The sequence below is a fragment of the Paramormyrops kingsleyae genome, chromosome 21 (assembly GCF_048594095.1).
Source record: "Paramormyrops kingsleyae isolate MSU_618 chromosome 21, PKINGS_0.4, whole genome shotgun sequence".
Taxonomy (NCBI): Eukaryota; Metazoa; Chordata; class Actinopteri; order Osteoglossiformes; family Mormyridae; genus Paramormyrops; species Paramormyrops kingsleyae.
Genome location: NC_132817.1, coordinates 2,671,647 through 2,687,453, shown reverse-complemented (window position 1 = coordinate 2,687,453; position 15,807 = coordinate 2,671,647). Strand labels below are relative to the sequence as shown.

Below are 15,807 nucleotides of genomic sequence, written 5' to 3'. Positions count from 1 at the left end.
AATTATAATGAAAAAATTCTGATAATTTCTGTAATGTGTAGCTATTTTCCACTAAAAGTCTGAATTTTGACCAAATGACCAGGAGATGCTTAAGCAGATCACAAACAAAACAACTTCCCAGTGTCACCAGCAAGGTTCAGTCTTCGTACCATTCCTGAAGAAGGACCTCCTGGACTGGCCTCCATTCAGTGGAGGGAGAGATTTCTTCTCTTGGCCCACAAATGTGTCCCACCGGACCTTCTCTGTCCCTCCCAGCTCCCTGACCTTCTTCAGACAGTTCTCCAGATACTCAACTGGGTCATCGGGCCGGTAGTACATCAGGCCAGTAAGGAGGCTCTGGAATACAGCACGTTTGTTTGATCGGATTCACACTCCAGGAAATGAGAATACAGAAAGTGGTTAATATTATAGGATTCTTGCGCATATATCAGTCACTAAAAGAAGAAAGCAACAATAACTAAAATAATCACAACAGAAATTGAATTCAAGTGCACCTTAGATTTAAAATAAAAATAGCTGGTACCCGGAACCACAAAAATTCCTGCGTTTCTGTGTGTGAAGTATTTACTCCAGTCTATTGAAGCTTACCATTGTTTGCACTTTACTTAATGGTTGTTTATAACTGTGACAAACATGGAGCTGGCTTGCTCTGTCTCGCTCTGCCTCGGACTCACTCTTCCTATGTGTGTCTCACTTTGGCTCTGTCTCACTCTGCCTCTGTCTTGCTCTGCCTGTTTCAGTCTGCCTTTGTCTTGCTCGGTTTCTGTCTCACTCTGCCTCTGTCTTGCTCTGCTTGTTTCAGTCTGTCTTTGTCTTGCTCGGTCTCTGTGTCACTCTGCCTCTGTCTTGCTCTGCCTGTCTCAGTCTGTCTTTGTCTTGCTCTGTCTCTGTGTCACTCTGCCTCTGACTTGCTCTGCTTCTGTCTTGCTCTGCCTGTCTCACTCTGTTTTTGTCTTGCTCTGCCTGTCTTGTTCTGTCTTTGTCTTGCTCTGTCTCTGTGTCACTCTGCCTCTGTCTTGCTCTGCCTGTTTCAGTCTGTCTTTGTCTTGCTCTGTCTCTGTGTCACTCTGCCTCTGTCTTGCTCTGCCTGTTTCAGTTTGTCTTTGTCTTGCTCGGTCTCTGTGTCACTCTGTCTCTGTCTCACTTTGCCTGTCTTTAGCTTGGATTGTTTACTTCCCCCAAAGGCATCTGTCTCACGACTTCCTCTACACTCTGAAACTTTACACGCAGGTGTAAACACATTGTGTTTGCTGAGGAGTCTCCCGACAATGTGCTCCCAAAAGACAAAGATTTCCTGCACCCACCCTTCCAGAGAAAAGCTCGCTGAGCCAAAAAGCACAATGTCTTCCTCAGTGTGGAAAATGGCAGCCAAATAACCGATGATGAATTATGGGTCCGTATTTATTAATCTATTTAGACAAGGAAATGATAACAATGAGCTGGCCTTTGTAACAAAACCAAAGGCAGTATTTTTTGGATTAGCGATGACATCATAAATTTTAGATGGGGGGTTAATTCTTTACTTTGCACCTGTTGACTCCAGAGGCAGGAAGGCTGGGGGTGTCAAAAATGCTACACAGCACCACCATATAAAATTATGTAAAGGACTTGAACACTTGGTCTTTTCCAAAAACATAGTTGATAATATAAATTTCAAATGACAACTCTGTACAATGTAAAATGTTCGTTTTCGTTCCCAGAATATGCACGCCATACATCCGGATAAACGTAGAAATGTGCGGTCATACTGCAACATTTTCCGTGTTTTTCATTCATACACAACTTAGTTTCTGTCACTTCGTCGATAGGTGAGCTGCCCCTTGTTATCATGTTTCATTATTCCTATTTGCATAAGATAGAGGGCACGCGGAGATGACCGACCACCCACAGGCGGACATGGGACCGGGTCACTGTCCATCTGCCGGCTGTTTTCTTTAACATCTCAAACGCTTTGTATCATTTATCTCTTCAAGCTGAGATACGTTAATAATTCATTGGCTTTTATGAAATCAATTCATGTGAAAGATAATGAACACTAACATAACGAAGGTGTAAATGCTCTTTTATCTTCAGGATCCTTAGATACGCCTGAGTCTGATGGACACGCTTTTCTATAATATGTTACATGCTACAGTCATCTATTAAACGTCATATTAAAATGTAGGTGTAAGTAGGTCAATTTACGGAAATGGCTTCACAATAATCAAGTTCACCTCATAGACATAATTTCATATTTACTGACACGCAAGGACTAGTAATTACAGATTACTTAATCATAATCATATAGTAAACAAGAATGCCTGTAGTACTTCCAAAAAACAATTATAATAAATTAGTTAACGTGCCTGTTGGTTCTTTAAAATTAAATTAATTATGGAAATAAATATTGTGAATCACAAAAAAGAAAGCAACTGTTTACCTTCGCATGTACATATATTTAATTTTGGTCTATTGTGCCATGTTGATGTATAATCTCGGAATAGATAGCCCGTTTACAAGTAATTCAGTACTGCTGAATATAATATAATATAGCCTATATGTGACACATGCATAATGTTTCCCATCATGTAACATCAGTGAGGAGCAGCTCAGGACCAGCCGCGTCCACAGGAGTGACAGTGGTGCCCATCGGAGACAGGTGCATGCATCCCACCTCAAACAGCTGAGGGATCTCTCTCCTGGCCAAATACTCCTTAGCATCTCCGGTATTCATGGCTTCAGGTCCCGGTGGTGAAGCAGCTCCCGTCTTGCCTGTGGCTACTGCTGATGCGGCTTCACGGACTGACCGCCGCTCCGCAGCTCACAGCATTTTTCTGGTGGGTGGACTGTCTGTGAGTCCCGGAGCAAACGTGCCCTCCTTAGCGCCCGGCAGCCTATTGATTTCCTGCTGACATGCCGCTCGTCAGACAGCCCCTCCATTCATATTCATGCGGCTGCTATTTAAAGATCCGAAGCGTCCTCCGCCTCAGTCCGGCGGGCTGGATGGAGACACCGTGCGATCGGCGTCAAGAAGACTTAAATTGCACACTATAACAGACACCGAGCTAAATGACATGAATTTTACCCGTGCCTAAACTTGCACATGAATGAATGTGTAGCAATTTTCCCACAAGTGTAAAGGAGATCACAGATTATCTCTGTGATCAGGTGATCATAGAAATCAGTGATCCAAACAACATATACACCATCCTGAATGTCGTTATCATTCAGCACATACGATACTTTAAAATGAGAGATGCGCAATACCCAAGCAAATCTTCATAGCAACAATTTAATGTGACAGTTGCACTTTTTCTTTCAAAGTTTTATGCTACATATGAGGGATATATAACACTTATTTTCTATGACCTTGTTTATTTTATCGTCAAAAACAGCCATTCCTTAGGGCGTATGCAAGTAATGAATAATAACACTTTGATGATCATTTGAAACAGTAATTCTGACGTTTTACACTCTCTACTACTCCCTGCTGGTAAATGCTGAACAAAACATGAAGGAGAAGAAATTATTGTAACTAGGACTTTTACGTTTATGATCAACGCCTGTAGAAATGTAATAATAAATGTATTTTTATTTTATAGTATTTAAGAGTATTTAAACAAAAACATCGCAATTTACCATTCTGACAATCACGTACACATGACAAGCACTCAAGCAGTAATGCTGCAGCAGCCCGGATAGATATGCGGACGGAGCCGTAATCGGTGCGACACCGGTAGTGAGGTCACTTCCGCGTCGTCGTAAAGATGGTGGCTAGTCAGTACTTGTTCTACTGTCTCATTGTACTGTTTAATGGTTTACTTTTGTGCCTTCAACCCGCCAGTAGTAACGACATAGAGGTAAATATGTATCTTTAAAGGTGTTAGGTCATTTTGTTCGTCTGCCGATATTCTGGTTAACCTTTGTTGTTTTGCTGTACAAACACGCCTATCAATGATGTGGATTCTGCAGGTCATTTAATTCACTCTTTTGTATTTTGCAAGCGTGCGATTTTATTTCTGAAATGCCCTGGATTCCGTCACATTGTGTTAATTTCCACCCCGCAGTCGCCTAAACGGTGAGGCTTTATATTTTATTCATGTAACATGGCACTCCCTTCAGGCGTCTCTGCTGTTTTTTCTTTTAGGGAAAAGCAGGTCAGTTCTTCAGCAGCGGCCACACGAACAACTGGGCTGTTCTGGTAAGTCAGTTTGTTTGCATGTATGTGTTAATGAAGGGGAAATTGTCGATCTGGATTAGTGTAACGATGAAGGCGAACGCCTACAGTGAACAGGGTGGTGTCAAACAAATTGACAGATCTTAGTGGCCAGTAGAGCCAGGCGCACGGAGGCTCTAATGGCGGCACATGGCAGCCTGAAGTTTTAACTGGAAAACCTTGGCGAATGTGCCAACGGGTTCTTGGTGTGTAAACTGTAAACAAGTGTGCAATTTAACTCTTAATATCTTAAATAAGTAACAGAAGAGGTAACAAGTTCTGGAACCCCCCAGATTCTGCACTCGTACACATACACATGTTTGCAGTATGAGTGTCTATGTACCTGTGTGTATGTACACCCCCATCAAAAGGCCCTTTGTTTAGTGTTGCCACCCCTTCTTCCTCCAGGTTTGCACCTCCAGATTCTGGTTTAACTACAGGCATGTGGCCAACACCCTCTCAGTGTACAGAAGTGTCAAGAGACTGGGAATTCCAGACAGGTACATTTTAAAATTTGCAGTGTTTATTGATGGGCAGTGATAGTGTGTAAGCAGGCCTGGACTGGCCATCTGGCATTCCGGGCTTTTTCCTGATGGACTGATGAGACCTTTTCCCTCACTTGGTCAAATTAATTGTGATCATAATCAGTTTCATCCTTGCTGTTGGACTCACCAAGAGGCAGTGTGGCGCGTTTGTGAGCAATTTAGCAACAGTGGTTGACGATGAGAAAAGCGAACAAGAGCTGGTCACCAAAAGACAGTTCCACTGTACAGAAATATTTTAGGTTAAACTGAGACGATATTGAGCAAAAGCAAGTGATTTGTCATCACTGCTTTGTCTCTATTGGCATAACTAACGGAAAACTTATTTGACGGACTCTATCGTCAGATAACTGGTTCTGTTTGGTTATATTTGGTTTTATTTTAGGTAATCTATTTTCCACTCCTATTTAATGAGTATTGCAATATTTATCACAAGTGGTATATCGCAATGTGATTTTTCCAATAATTTGCAGCCCTAAATGCATTTAGTATTGTAAGCCCTGTGCTAGATAGCAGAGTGTTCCCCCGTTACGGCAGGGAGATGAACACCTGCTCTGAATTCTTTGCTGCCTTTTGCGTTTTGCATCATGTCAAAATGTTCTTATAAAACCCAGTACCTAGCCTTGTGTTAACATTAATGGCTAATGATTCCCTTTGACTTGCTGTGGTGTGAGCTGACCTCTTGATGTTGCTGATAAACATCACAGCCCTTAATCATGTTTACACAGAAGCAGAGCTGCATGTTCCCCTGGCTCGCATCATCAGTCACTCACTGTTATTCACTGTTATTGTTGATTAATAGATTCCGTTGATTTCGAATTACTGAAACAATCGGAATGTACTTGAGCTTTTGCTGGAGTTCAGTCTGGGCTGGCCTGGATTGCATCTAAGAACTGTGTGGTATCTGTGTCACAAAACACTTTATTCTTGTTAATTAGGGTGAAATCAAAGCACTTGAAGGATATGTTCGTTTTCCCTCCTGCTCTCACATGCTATGATGGTGCTCTGACTTTTCTGCTCTTTAATAAGTTCTTGTGATTAAAAACCCACCACTTCAGTATATCACTTCATTTGTCTATAAAGTGTTGAAGGTTGAATTGGTTGTCCTAAAAAGTTAGTCTGTTAATCGTTTTACCTTTTAGTGGTATGTGAAAGTCACTGTGGCGACGTGCCCTGCAGCTGTGCGGCGACGTGCCCTGCAGCTGTGCGGCGACGTGCCCTGCAGCTGTGCGGCGACGTGCCCTGCAGCTGTGCGGCGACGTGCCCTGCAGCTGTGCGGCGACGTGCCCTGCAGCTCTGTGGCGACGTGCCCTGCAGCTGTGCGGCGACGTGCCCTGCAGCTCTCCAACCTGACGCCGTGTCCCCTTACAGCCACATAGTGCTCATGCTGGCTGACGACATGGCCTGCAACCATAGAAACCCCAAGCCAGCCACCGTCTTCAGCCACAAGAACATGGAGCTCAATGTGTACGGGGATGACGTGGAGGTGGATTACCGTGGCTACGAGGTGAGATGGGCTGTGGGGGTCACGTCGGTGCTCAACCCCCCCCTACCCCCCACACACATCCGGGGCCAGTCTAAGGTCCATGCTGGGATGTAGGCAGGGTTTGCATTGACGAAGCACCCGTCTGGGCTTAGTCTGGGAGTTTATGAACTAAAGGGCTTTGGTGTGAGAGAGAGGGTTCCTCTCTGCCTGTGTCTGTGACTGTTTCTGTCTGTCTGTGTCTCTCTCTGTCTGTCACTATCGGTCTCTGTGATTCTGTGACTTTGTGTGTCTGTCTGTGCCTGTCTGTCTCTGACTCTGTGCCTGTCTGTCTCTGACTCTGTGCCTGTCTGTCTCTGACTCTGTGCCTGTCTTTGTGTCTGTCTGTGCACATCTGCGTACGTCTGTGCGTGTGTGTGCCAGTGTGCGTTTGTGCATGTTCTCCCGCAGAGTATACTTGGGGACTGTTGCTTCCTCTTGAGTGGTGTTATTTTGTGTGACGCTTTGCCCTCTCTTCATTTCACAGGTTACAGTGGAGAATTTTCTCCGTGTTCTGACGGGCCGGCTGCCGCCCAGCACCCCGCGGTCCAAACGCTTGTTGTCTGATGACCGCAGTAATGTCCTCATTTACCTGACGGGTACGCTTTCAGCCCCTATGGGCGCCTCTCATTACTGCCCTTCCCCCTCGGGACTTCCACTCAGTGTCGGCCTTGTTCTCCTTTGCGTCTTGCTGTCTCTCAGGTCACGGGGGAAATGGCTTCCTGAAGTTCCAGGACTCGGAGGAGATCAGCAACGTGGAGCTGGCGGATGCCTTTGAGCAGATGTGGCAGAAGAGAAGGCGAGTGGTGGAGATTGGGTGGGGCCCTGTGGGCAGGGTGGGGTGGGGCCCTGTGGGTGACCCGTCTAGGGCTCGCTGGACACCCAGACTAAACCCCAATCCTCAGCCCGCCGCCCCCCAAACGTGAGCTGTTTTAGCCTTTAATTACTCGGCATTCTGAGGAAAACCCTGATATCCACCTGTCCTTCTCATTAGCGGGTTTGTTACTGGGTGCTGACCTGGAGCCTCCTGCCGCGCCCTTATTGGAGCAGACAGAGGCTCCTGGGAGATGTTTGTCTGATTAAACGCCGCTGGCTGATAGTCTCCTTGTGAACTGGCTGCTGATGCCCTTGCTGTCCCAATAGCGCTTCATCGTCGCACAATTTCAGAGACCTCGTCTGCAGAAACACCTCCTCGTGTTGTGGGATGGTCCCATGGCCGCCATCTTTAGCTGGGCTCCTTTCCCAAGCACCTGCTGTTATAACAGAAACACCCTGATGGATTCCTGAAACTGTGGCTGGGGGGGGGTGCATGTGGCAGGTCTGTAACGGGGCGGCCCGTCTCTTTGCAGGTACAACGAGGTCCTCTTCATCATCGACACGTGCCAGGGGGCCTCCATGTATGAGAGGTTCTACTCGCCCAACCTCCTGGCTCTGGCCAGCAGCCAAGTGGGCGAGGACTCCCTTTCCGTGAGTCACGCGTGTCAGCATGTCTTTGCGTGTGTGTGTGTGTGTGTGTGTCTGTCTCTGCAATTTGTTTTGTATCTTTTACCCCCCCGTACTGAAAGTACTGAACCCTGATTTTTGTTTGCCGTTATACACTCCCAGTACATACATGCACGCACATGCCTGTCTCTCTGCCAGTCTCTCTGTCTGCCTGTGTGTCTGTCTGTCTGTGCATGTGCATGTGTGTGTGTCTGGTGGAGGGGGGGGTCATGCGTGTGACCTAACGTGCCTCCGCTTGGGCCCCAGCACCAACCGGACCTGGCTATCGGCGTGCACCTCATGGACCGGTACACCTTCTACCTGCTGGAGTTCCTGGAGGACATCCACCCTGCCAGCCAGGCCAACATGAAAGACCTGGTGAGTCAGTGGCGACGCTGATCCAGAAAGGGCCACTGTCTATGTGGGTTTTCACTGCTGCTCCCTAAGTAGTTGACTAATTAGAGGACTGATTGGTTGCAGCGTCCTCCCATCTGGGTTTGATTAGCTGACGTAAAGGTTACCCATGAAACCTAACCCCACCCCCCCCCTTCGTTCTGCTTTTCCCATCTAACTCCCCAAGGATGGCATGTTTCCTTCCTGTATATTAAATGAATTCTTGGAACAGTCTCGAAAGTTGATATTCTGCGTGGGCCTTGTGGAGAGCACTGGAGCTGGTCAGAGCCCCCTGTCTGATCTCGCTTCACCCCTCCCATCTCCACACCTATTGATCCTTCAAGTTGTGTTTTTACCGGATCGGTCGCTCTCACAGGCTGGCTTGCCGCTGGAATCCGGTCTGATGGGGCTGCTTGTCAGAAATGCTTCAGGCAGGTAGTAGCACGGGTCATGTGACTGGGGGGGTGATAGACACGTGGATACAGTGATGCCCCCTCACCCCCAGGCCAGCTTTAGTCATCATGTAGGACATCCGATTAGCATTAGTGTGTGCAGCACTGTGGTACACATGCGCCTTCATGCCAGAGGTCAGCAGGCCACTTGTTTTCTACCTCACCTACAACGCAGTTAAGTGTTTCCAGCAAAACTGCAGCCCACTTCACTCATATAAGCTGTGTCTGAGGTGAGCCTGATCACTGCAGTGTGCGCCGGCCCCTGTGGGGGGCGCTGACGGGCCCGGGAGCAGCACTCAAACCAGACCGATACAGAGCCATCGCAGTGAGGTCTGTCAGAGCGCCTCAGTCATCAATCACGTGCTGATCGAGGGTCTTAAAGCAGGTCTGGCGCTCGTATCCCTTGGTGTTTCTCCTACAGTGACTGTATTACCGTAAACTGGACCCCTGTCAGAGTCCCTCACTGCTGGCTGAACGCTGTCCCCCCTGTCACCCTCAGTTCAAGGTGTGTCCCAAGAGCCAGTGCGTATCCACACCCGGCCACCGCACAGACCTCTTCCAGAGGGACCCCGGCAGCGTGCTCATCACAGACTTCTTCGGGAGCGTCCGTAAGGTGGAGATCACCATGGAATCGGTCAACCTCACCTCTCCCATTGTCCCAGAGGAGCCCGAGTGAGTCCCCCAGTTGCCGTAGAATCCCAAGCGCTGCGGTCTCGATCCGTGTTCAGAATGTGCTGCGGTCTGGCCAGCTGTCAGTACAGCCTTGCAACTAGGGCTGTCACTGTGCAATTTTATTAATAATCTGTTAATTAGTTTCATGATTGAGTGACCATTTATATATATAAATTATATTATATAAATTGCAATTGGCGTGAGGCAGGAACCAAACCTGAAGGGGGCACCAGCCCTTTGCAAGGTGCTCACTGACCTCACTTCACTCACTCTGTGTCTAAGTACTTCTGATTCACTTAAGTGGCGTGTTTTCCACATCGGGAGGATGCCTCAGGGTCCCACGTTCAGCCACACACACGCCTCTGTGCAGAAGTTACCCTTCACGGTGATGGAGACTCGTGACAATCCGTATTGCGTCGGAATCCTCTGGACATACTTTGTCTGACATGGGGCCTCTCCATCAGCGCTGGCTGGTAAACCGCTTCATCCGGTAGATACCAGTTTTAATTTCTCGTCTGGTTTGATTTTATACACTGCCATACCGCAACTGTAACGCTTCAATAGGCAGCAAATTATATGTATAATGATATTGTCTGCTAGAAAGGCTGAGGATGGCTGTGCGGAGTGTATTACGAAGGGCCCCCTGTTAGCTGTGCGTTTACCCTCTGGGTTTGCCCTTATTATTAACAGCTTACAACTTTATAACAGAAGTAGTCTCCGTATGTAACTGCATTGCAGTATTTAGGGCCACTGCTTCAGTCTGTGCCTGAACATTTGGATTGCATGTAATATAATTAGTTCTGAAATTAAATGCATATCTGTAAAACAAAATCCCTAATGCTATAGATTTATCATGGTAATAATATCATGCCAGTTAAGCAAACGTTGTTACTAAGCTAAATATAAATAATACTAAATAAAACACGTTGGTTTATTGATGTATAGGCGTATTTCCACCAAAAATACCATGATGTAATGTGAAAGCGGCCCGAATCTTAGAAAACACGGCGATCCAAATTTTCGGTGGTAGCGCCCAGCGCTAATTGAGGTGTGATATTGTGTTAATTAGCCATTGTGTGGTCATTAGGCCTTGTGGAGCAGGAAGTGACGCCTTAGTGTCCCCACAGACGTGTCCAGGCCGTCTCCTGCTGACTACACAAAGGGATCCTCAATGTCCACCTGCATCCCAACCATCGCCGTCTAGCTGTACCATAATCCCTCCTGTGTCCCCATGTTCTGTAAACACTTACAGCATAAGGCCACCAGATGGCACTATGGTTTCTTGTATGACTTATTTTTCTTAAATTGTTTTTTTTTCCGTAATGATGAAATTTAGTGCACTTTAAACATCGAAACAAAATGTGACGATTGAAGCGTAAACCCTAACAAGCTTCTCCTGGTGACATGGTGCCCTCTGGCTGTCGCCTAGTAAGTGGGTGAATGATATGGCGGGCAGCCAGGGGATTTGCATTGCATTGTGGGACAGGGGGAGCCCACACACCGTGAGTTGGTTTACTGTGAGCTCTGCTCCCTCTCCTGGAAATCACCAGGATTAGAATGCTTTTGGGCAGCACACCTTGCCCCCACCCCTGCATAATGCTGGTCGAGGGTCTAGCCAATAAGACTGGGGCTTTGTGACCTCAGTGGGGATTCCACTTAAGTTCGCTTTAGCCGAGTTTGGTCTGCAGTCAATAATTCGAAGCCCAACAGTTTGATTTGTTTTCCTTTATTTCATTTTGTTTATTGTGGGGGTTCTTCTAGTAGTATGGGGCGGTTAATCAGGCCTGAAATGTGGCTATATCCTCCGGAGGGTCCAGCTGGCTTATTTAGTCGTGTTATACTGGCTCGGCTTTGCTGCATCCGCTGCCATCCGGAGTGTCCTGTGCCCCCCCGCCCCCTGCTGACAGCAGGATAGCCTCCCCACCCCCCATCCTATAATTTAATTTGTGTGGCTGATAAACACCTGGACTGTGAAACGCAGCTCGATGGAACGAAGTCCACCCTCGCTCGAAGCAGCCTGTCGATAAGCCCCCACCCACCGCTGAGATTTACGCTATGCCAGGCTACCCCCCCCTCTTAACCACGCGGTTGGGATCCCATTAAGGGAATTGAATTTCACATCCCTGCATTAAAGAGCTTTTGTTGGACTTTGCTGGAATTACCTGTAGGATTATCAGCTGTCTGAGCTGCTCTGCGACACTCTGTGACTCTCAGCCACTCTCCGTGGTCCTAGGCTACTGCTTCACTGTCGTCGTCTTCCTTGTGATCACTGCTCTTGTGTTCTCTCCCCCCTCCTCCCCCCCCCCCCCCGTGTCTGTGTCCCTCCGTTTCCAGCGTGTCTCGGTCTGCCTGCCCCCTTCCACATTCTCATTCTCAATTCCTGGCCCCTATACGTACAGCCTGAACACTTGCATGGCTGCGTTCAGTCACCCTGCTGCATCACTGGGTTTTTCTGGGTGTTTTCTCTGCTCGGGTCACGCTGGGATTAATCTGAAACCTGATGAGGTCTTCAGCCTGAATCAGGCCACATCTGCTCGTACCTGCAGATGGTTTGTGGTGCGGGGGGAGCTGCTCTTTCAGGCCCCCAGACGCCTCCGTTTTAATCGGGAGCTGTTGGAGTACAACGTGTCCCTTGCAGCGCTCCTGGCCGTACGGGATGGGTTCATCACGCCTCTGTTTGCTGCGCGATTACATGCCGCAGCCACCAGCTGGGGGGTAGGATTCTTCATGCTGTTAATCTGGAGGTCGGTGCCTTGCGGTGGGATCACTGAACCCGGCTCTGACCCGACACGGGCTGCTTCCTGTCAGTGCTGCCCCAACAGGCTTCACGCAGGTCTGCCGCGCTGCTCTGACTCCGTCAGTCCCACCAGGCTTCACGCAGGTCTGCTGCGCTGCTCTGACTCCGTCAGTCCCACCAGGCTTCACGCAGGTCTGCCGCGCTGCGCTGACTCCGTCAGTCCCACCAGGCTTCATGCAGGTCTGCCGCGCTGCTCTGACTCCGTCAGTCCCACCAGGCTTCATGCAGGTCTGCTGCGCTGCTCTGACTCCGTCAGTCCCACCAGGCTTCACGCAGGTCTGCCGCGCTGCGCTGACTCCGTCAGTCCCACCAGGCTTCATGCAGGTCTGCCGCGCTGCTCTGACTCCGTCAGTCCCACCAGGCTTCATGCAGGTCTGCCGCGCTGCTCTGACTCCGTCAGTCCCACCAGGCTTCATGCAGGTCTGCCGCACCGCTCTGACTCCGTCAGTCCCGAGGCCCCTGTATCCTTCCTTCTGTCCCGCTTTGTCCTTCCCTTATTTTTAGCCTTATAGTCCGCTTGCCGCCTGATCCCCGCTGCTCCATGTGCTCAGCCAGCTCGTTTTGCTGCTTCCCTGTGATTAATCACCCCGTTAACAAGCTGTGACTCTCTCTGTCCTTCCAGACAGTTGCCGCCTGAGCTGCCGTCAGAGCCCCAGCTCTACGTTGACCAGCTTCCCGTCGTCGAGATCATTCACCAGGTTGGTCTGCGGCCAGTGCCGCTTTGCATCCTGCCTTCGGTCTGGAAAATAGAAATGAAGCTTTTGCCGCCTAATCCAGCGAGTGAGGTGCAGTTTGCTGCCGTTCAGCCATCATGGTGCATAAAGGGACAGTGACAATGTCGTTGATATTCCTCAGCTTAGTGCGAACGCCAGCGTCCACGGCAGTGATCTGGGTCAATGCCGGGGCAGCGATGGCTCTGGGAGCTTCTGTGGAGGGGCACTCTGTCCTCCTGGCCTGTCTCCGTGAGAGCCAGGCTTTGTGAGCTTTGACAGAAACATCCCGTATAATCTGGTTTTCATTAGGAAAATGATTGCAGCCACCATCTTCGCCTTTGGTAGAAGAGCAGTGACACTAGGGCCTCCTGGTGCCGTGGGGGCGTCTGGGCGGCGCTGGGGCATCCCGATGCCGTGGGGGCGTCTGGGCGGCGCTGGGGCATCCCGATGCCGTGGGGGCGTCTGGGCGGCGCTGGGGCATCCCGATGCCGTGGGGGCATCGTGCTGGTGCACACAGCTCCTTCCTTGCTGCGGCACCCAGCCACTCATACATCACGCTGATTTATTACTCTGCGCCAGAGATGCCAAATCCCACGGAAAAAGGGGGAGGGCACATTCGGATTTGTTAACATAACTTGGGAAATATGCTCTTAATTTCTGCCCCAGTGTGTTCATAAAGAATGACTGGTTGGTGCTCTTACTAATCACAGAATATTAATTATTTTCTGCTTTTTTTTTGGGGAGGGGGTTACCTTGTAAATATTTCTCATCCCTTTTCCCTTTCTCAAAGAGGTAGCGCTGCCACCAGGCCCCATTTTGAAGTGGGGGGGGGGCGTTATTGACCGTTCAGCCTGAAACGGGGCTTCAGGGACGATGTGAGATTAAATGGAGCTCAGTCTGGGCCCGGCTCGGTTTGTAAAGTGGGCCTGAGACTGGGGCTTTCAGCCCATTCAGTGGAAACCTGTTGGGTCCTGACCAGCCCCCCCTGGACAAAGCACAGACTGAATGGAGCCATAGGTCTGTGCCGAGCGTGAAACTCGATTAGCTTGGCTGTCGGTGACGTTTCATTCTTTCAAAATTGCCAGTTGAATTCTGGGTGCCTGTCGGATCGGACCTGAACCATCTCCCTCCTTCCGGGTAGATTTTCGTATTGGTGACTTGATGAAGAGCTTCTCATGGGTAATCAGTCATCTCTGGCTTTATGAGTTTGCTTTTACGCTTTTGCCGTCTCTGAAATCCTGTGAAATTTAAAACAATCTGAGAGTCGGTGTGGAGTTTCGGGTCCCTGTGGCCTGAGACCTTACAGGAAGGAGCAAACAGGATGTCATGTCGAGGCCCGTAACCAAACCACAAGGTTGCCGTCAAGGGTACCGCTGGATTTTTTGACACTCTTTATTTAGACGCAAACATGGCTTCATCAGCCACAACATTTTGATCGATAGCATGTCAGACATGCCCTGAATGATAAAGTGATGTGGAAGCCCGTGCACATACACAGCTCAATCTCTCAGAATGAAAAACACGGTAAACATGCAGACGCATTTCACTGGGTAAGGCATGTCCGATGTCTGGGAATGCCGGGGGGGAGGGGTGGCCGTGCTGTCTGTGAATTCTGGGTAGCTTTGTTAGTATGTGCGAATGTGGTTAACAGCCAAACTCGAGGTTGGCTCTGCCCGCTCGGGATCACCGTGATGTTGGTGCCAGATCGCTCTCTGTGATCTGTGTACGACAAGGAGATCCTTCCATATAATAAAGATTCCTTCCCCACTGGGTGTTGACTTGGTTTGATAGATTCATGCCTTTAAGTTATAATAATACAAATGCTTTCTAATAACTGACCTGTTAGTCATTTTCTCTCTTGGCCCGGTTCGGGGATTCTGCCACACCGTGTCCTCGTTGGCTCTCACCTTCGCCGATCGCGGACACAGGCCTGGCCAAAGGGCTAGGATCCTGCTTACCGCGGCCCCTGGGGGGCGCTAATGAGGGAGAGGGAGGCGGGGCTCTGAAGCAGCAGCTGCACCCCCTGATCCCAGGTTCTGGTTCCTCACCCCCCTACTTCCATCTTCCTGCAGAAACCCAAGCAGAGGGACTGGCACCCTCCCGATGGCTTCATCCTCGGCCTGTGGACCCTCATCATCCTCATCTTCTTTAAGACCTATGGCATCAAGCACCTCAAGCACATCTTCTGAGCCTGGTGGGGGCTCTTGTGCGGGGGGGGACCGGGACATCTCCTGCAACGAGCTCAGCCGGGGGCAGTGTCACCATGGAGACGACCTCTGCCTTTTGACGTGTGTGATTGGTGTGTCTCTGCGGGTAGCATGACTGCACTGTTATGCCCATGATGCTGTGTGTCTGCTGAGGTCTGCTGTCAGGAAAAGGGCTGATTTGGCCCAGAATGGCCAGGCTTTTACACTGGTGAAGGTGACGGCTATCTGTGAGTGTCTGTGTTCGTGTGTCACTGTGAATGTGTCCTTGCTGCCATGACCAGTTGTCACCTGAATCCCCTTCCCTACAAACTGCTGTCTAAGCCATACAGTGAGTCTCAGGAGCTCTGTGGGATTGTCCCCCTTCCCAGACCTATTGTAACATGTCCTCTGCTCCGTCTGTTGATGTCCTGCAGGCCCTCTCAATACGGCGAGATCAGCCCTCCCTGCCTGGGAGCGCCTGTCTGTCCTACTGGCTTCCTGGGTGAGCTGCAGCTCTAGTAATGATTCCTGTGGAGGGGGGGGGGGTGGGCTGTCTGTCCTGCTGTGTCGCTGTTACTGCCCCCGTGTTCCTGCTGCTCCCCTGTGGCATGTCTGACCTAAAGTCTATCCAGAATGTTCTAGTAAAAGGTTTGATTAAAATAAAGGATGTTAAAGGTGTTTTGTATGAAGTGTTTGCTTGTTTGTCCCTGTCAGGGGGAGATTTGAACGCTGGTCCCAGAGGTGGAGAGTCTTATGCCTAATATCCAGAATGGTGGAGATTCTAAAAGCAACAAATACACTCACCTAAAGGATTATTAGGAACACCATACTAATACGGTGTTTGACCCCCTTT

General features: G+C 49.3%; 2 protein-coding genes across 2 annotated transcripts in view; one reads left to right on the top strand and one right to left on the bottom strand.

Moving 5' to 3' along the window:
- ak5 (adenylate kinase 5) overlaps window positions 1–3,189 on the bottom strand; it is a 40,866-nt gene extending 37,677 nt beyond the window's left edge. The window contains exons 1-2 of the mRNA XM_072704336.1: window positions 2,654–3,189; window positions 150–336 (exon numbers count right to left, since the gene is read on the bottom strand). Of these exons, the coding sequence (XP_072560437.1) occupies window positions 150–336; window positions 2,654–2,713 (247 nt within the window). The 5' untranslated portion in view covers window positions 2,714–3,189. The remainder of the gene's footprint in view (window positions 1–149; window positions 337–2,653) is intronic.
- Window positions 3,190–3,701: 512 nt separating this feature from the next.
- On the top strand, window positions 3,702–15,090 carry pigk (phosphatidylinositol glycan anchor biosynthesis, class K). Its single transcript, XM_072704378.1, has 11 exons — window positions 3,702–3,839; window positions 4,127–4,180; window positions 4,604–4,695; window positions 6,109–6,244; window positions 6,747–6,858; window positions 6,962–7,058; window positions 7,609–7,726; window positions 8,009–8,119; window positions 9,086–9,258; window positions 12,678–12,753; window positions 14,841–15,090. The coding sequence occupies exons 1-11, from the start codon at window positions 3,747–3,749 to the stop codon at window positions 14,955–14,957; spliced, it is 1,179 nt and encodes a 392-aa protein (XP_072560479.1). The 5' UTR covers window positions 3,702–3,746; the 3' UTR covers window positions 14,958–15,090.
- The last annotated feature ends 717 nt before the right edge of the window (window positions 15,091–15,807 follow it).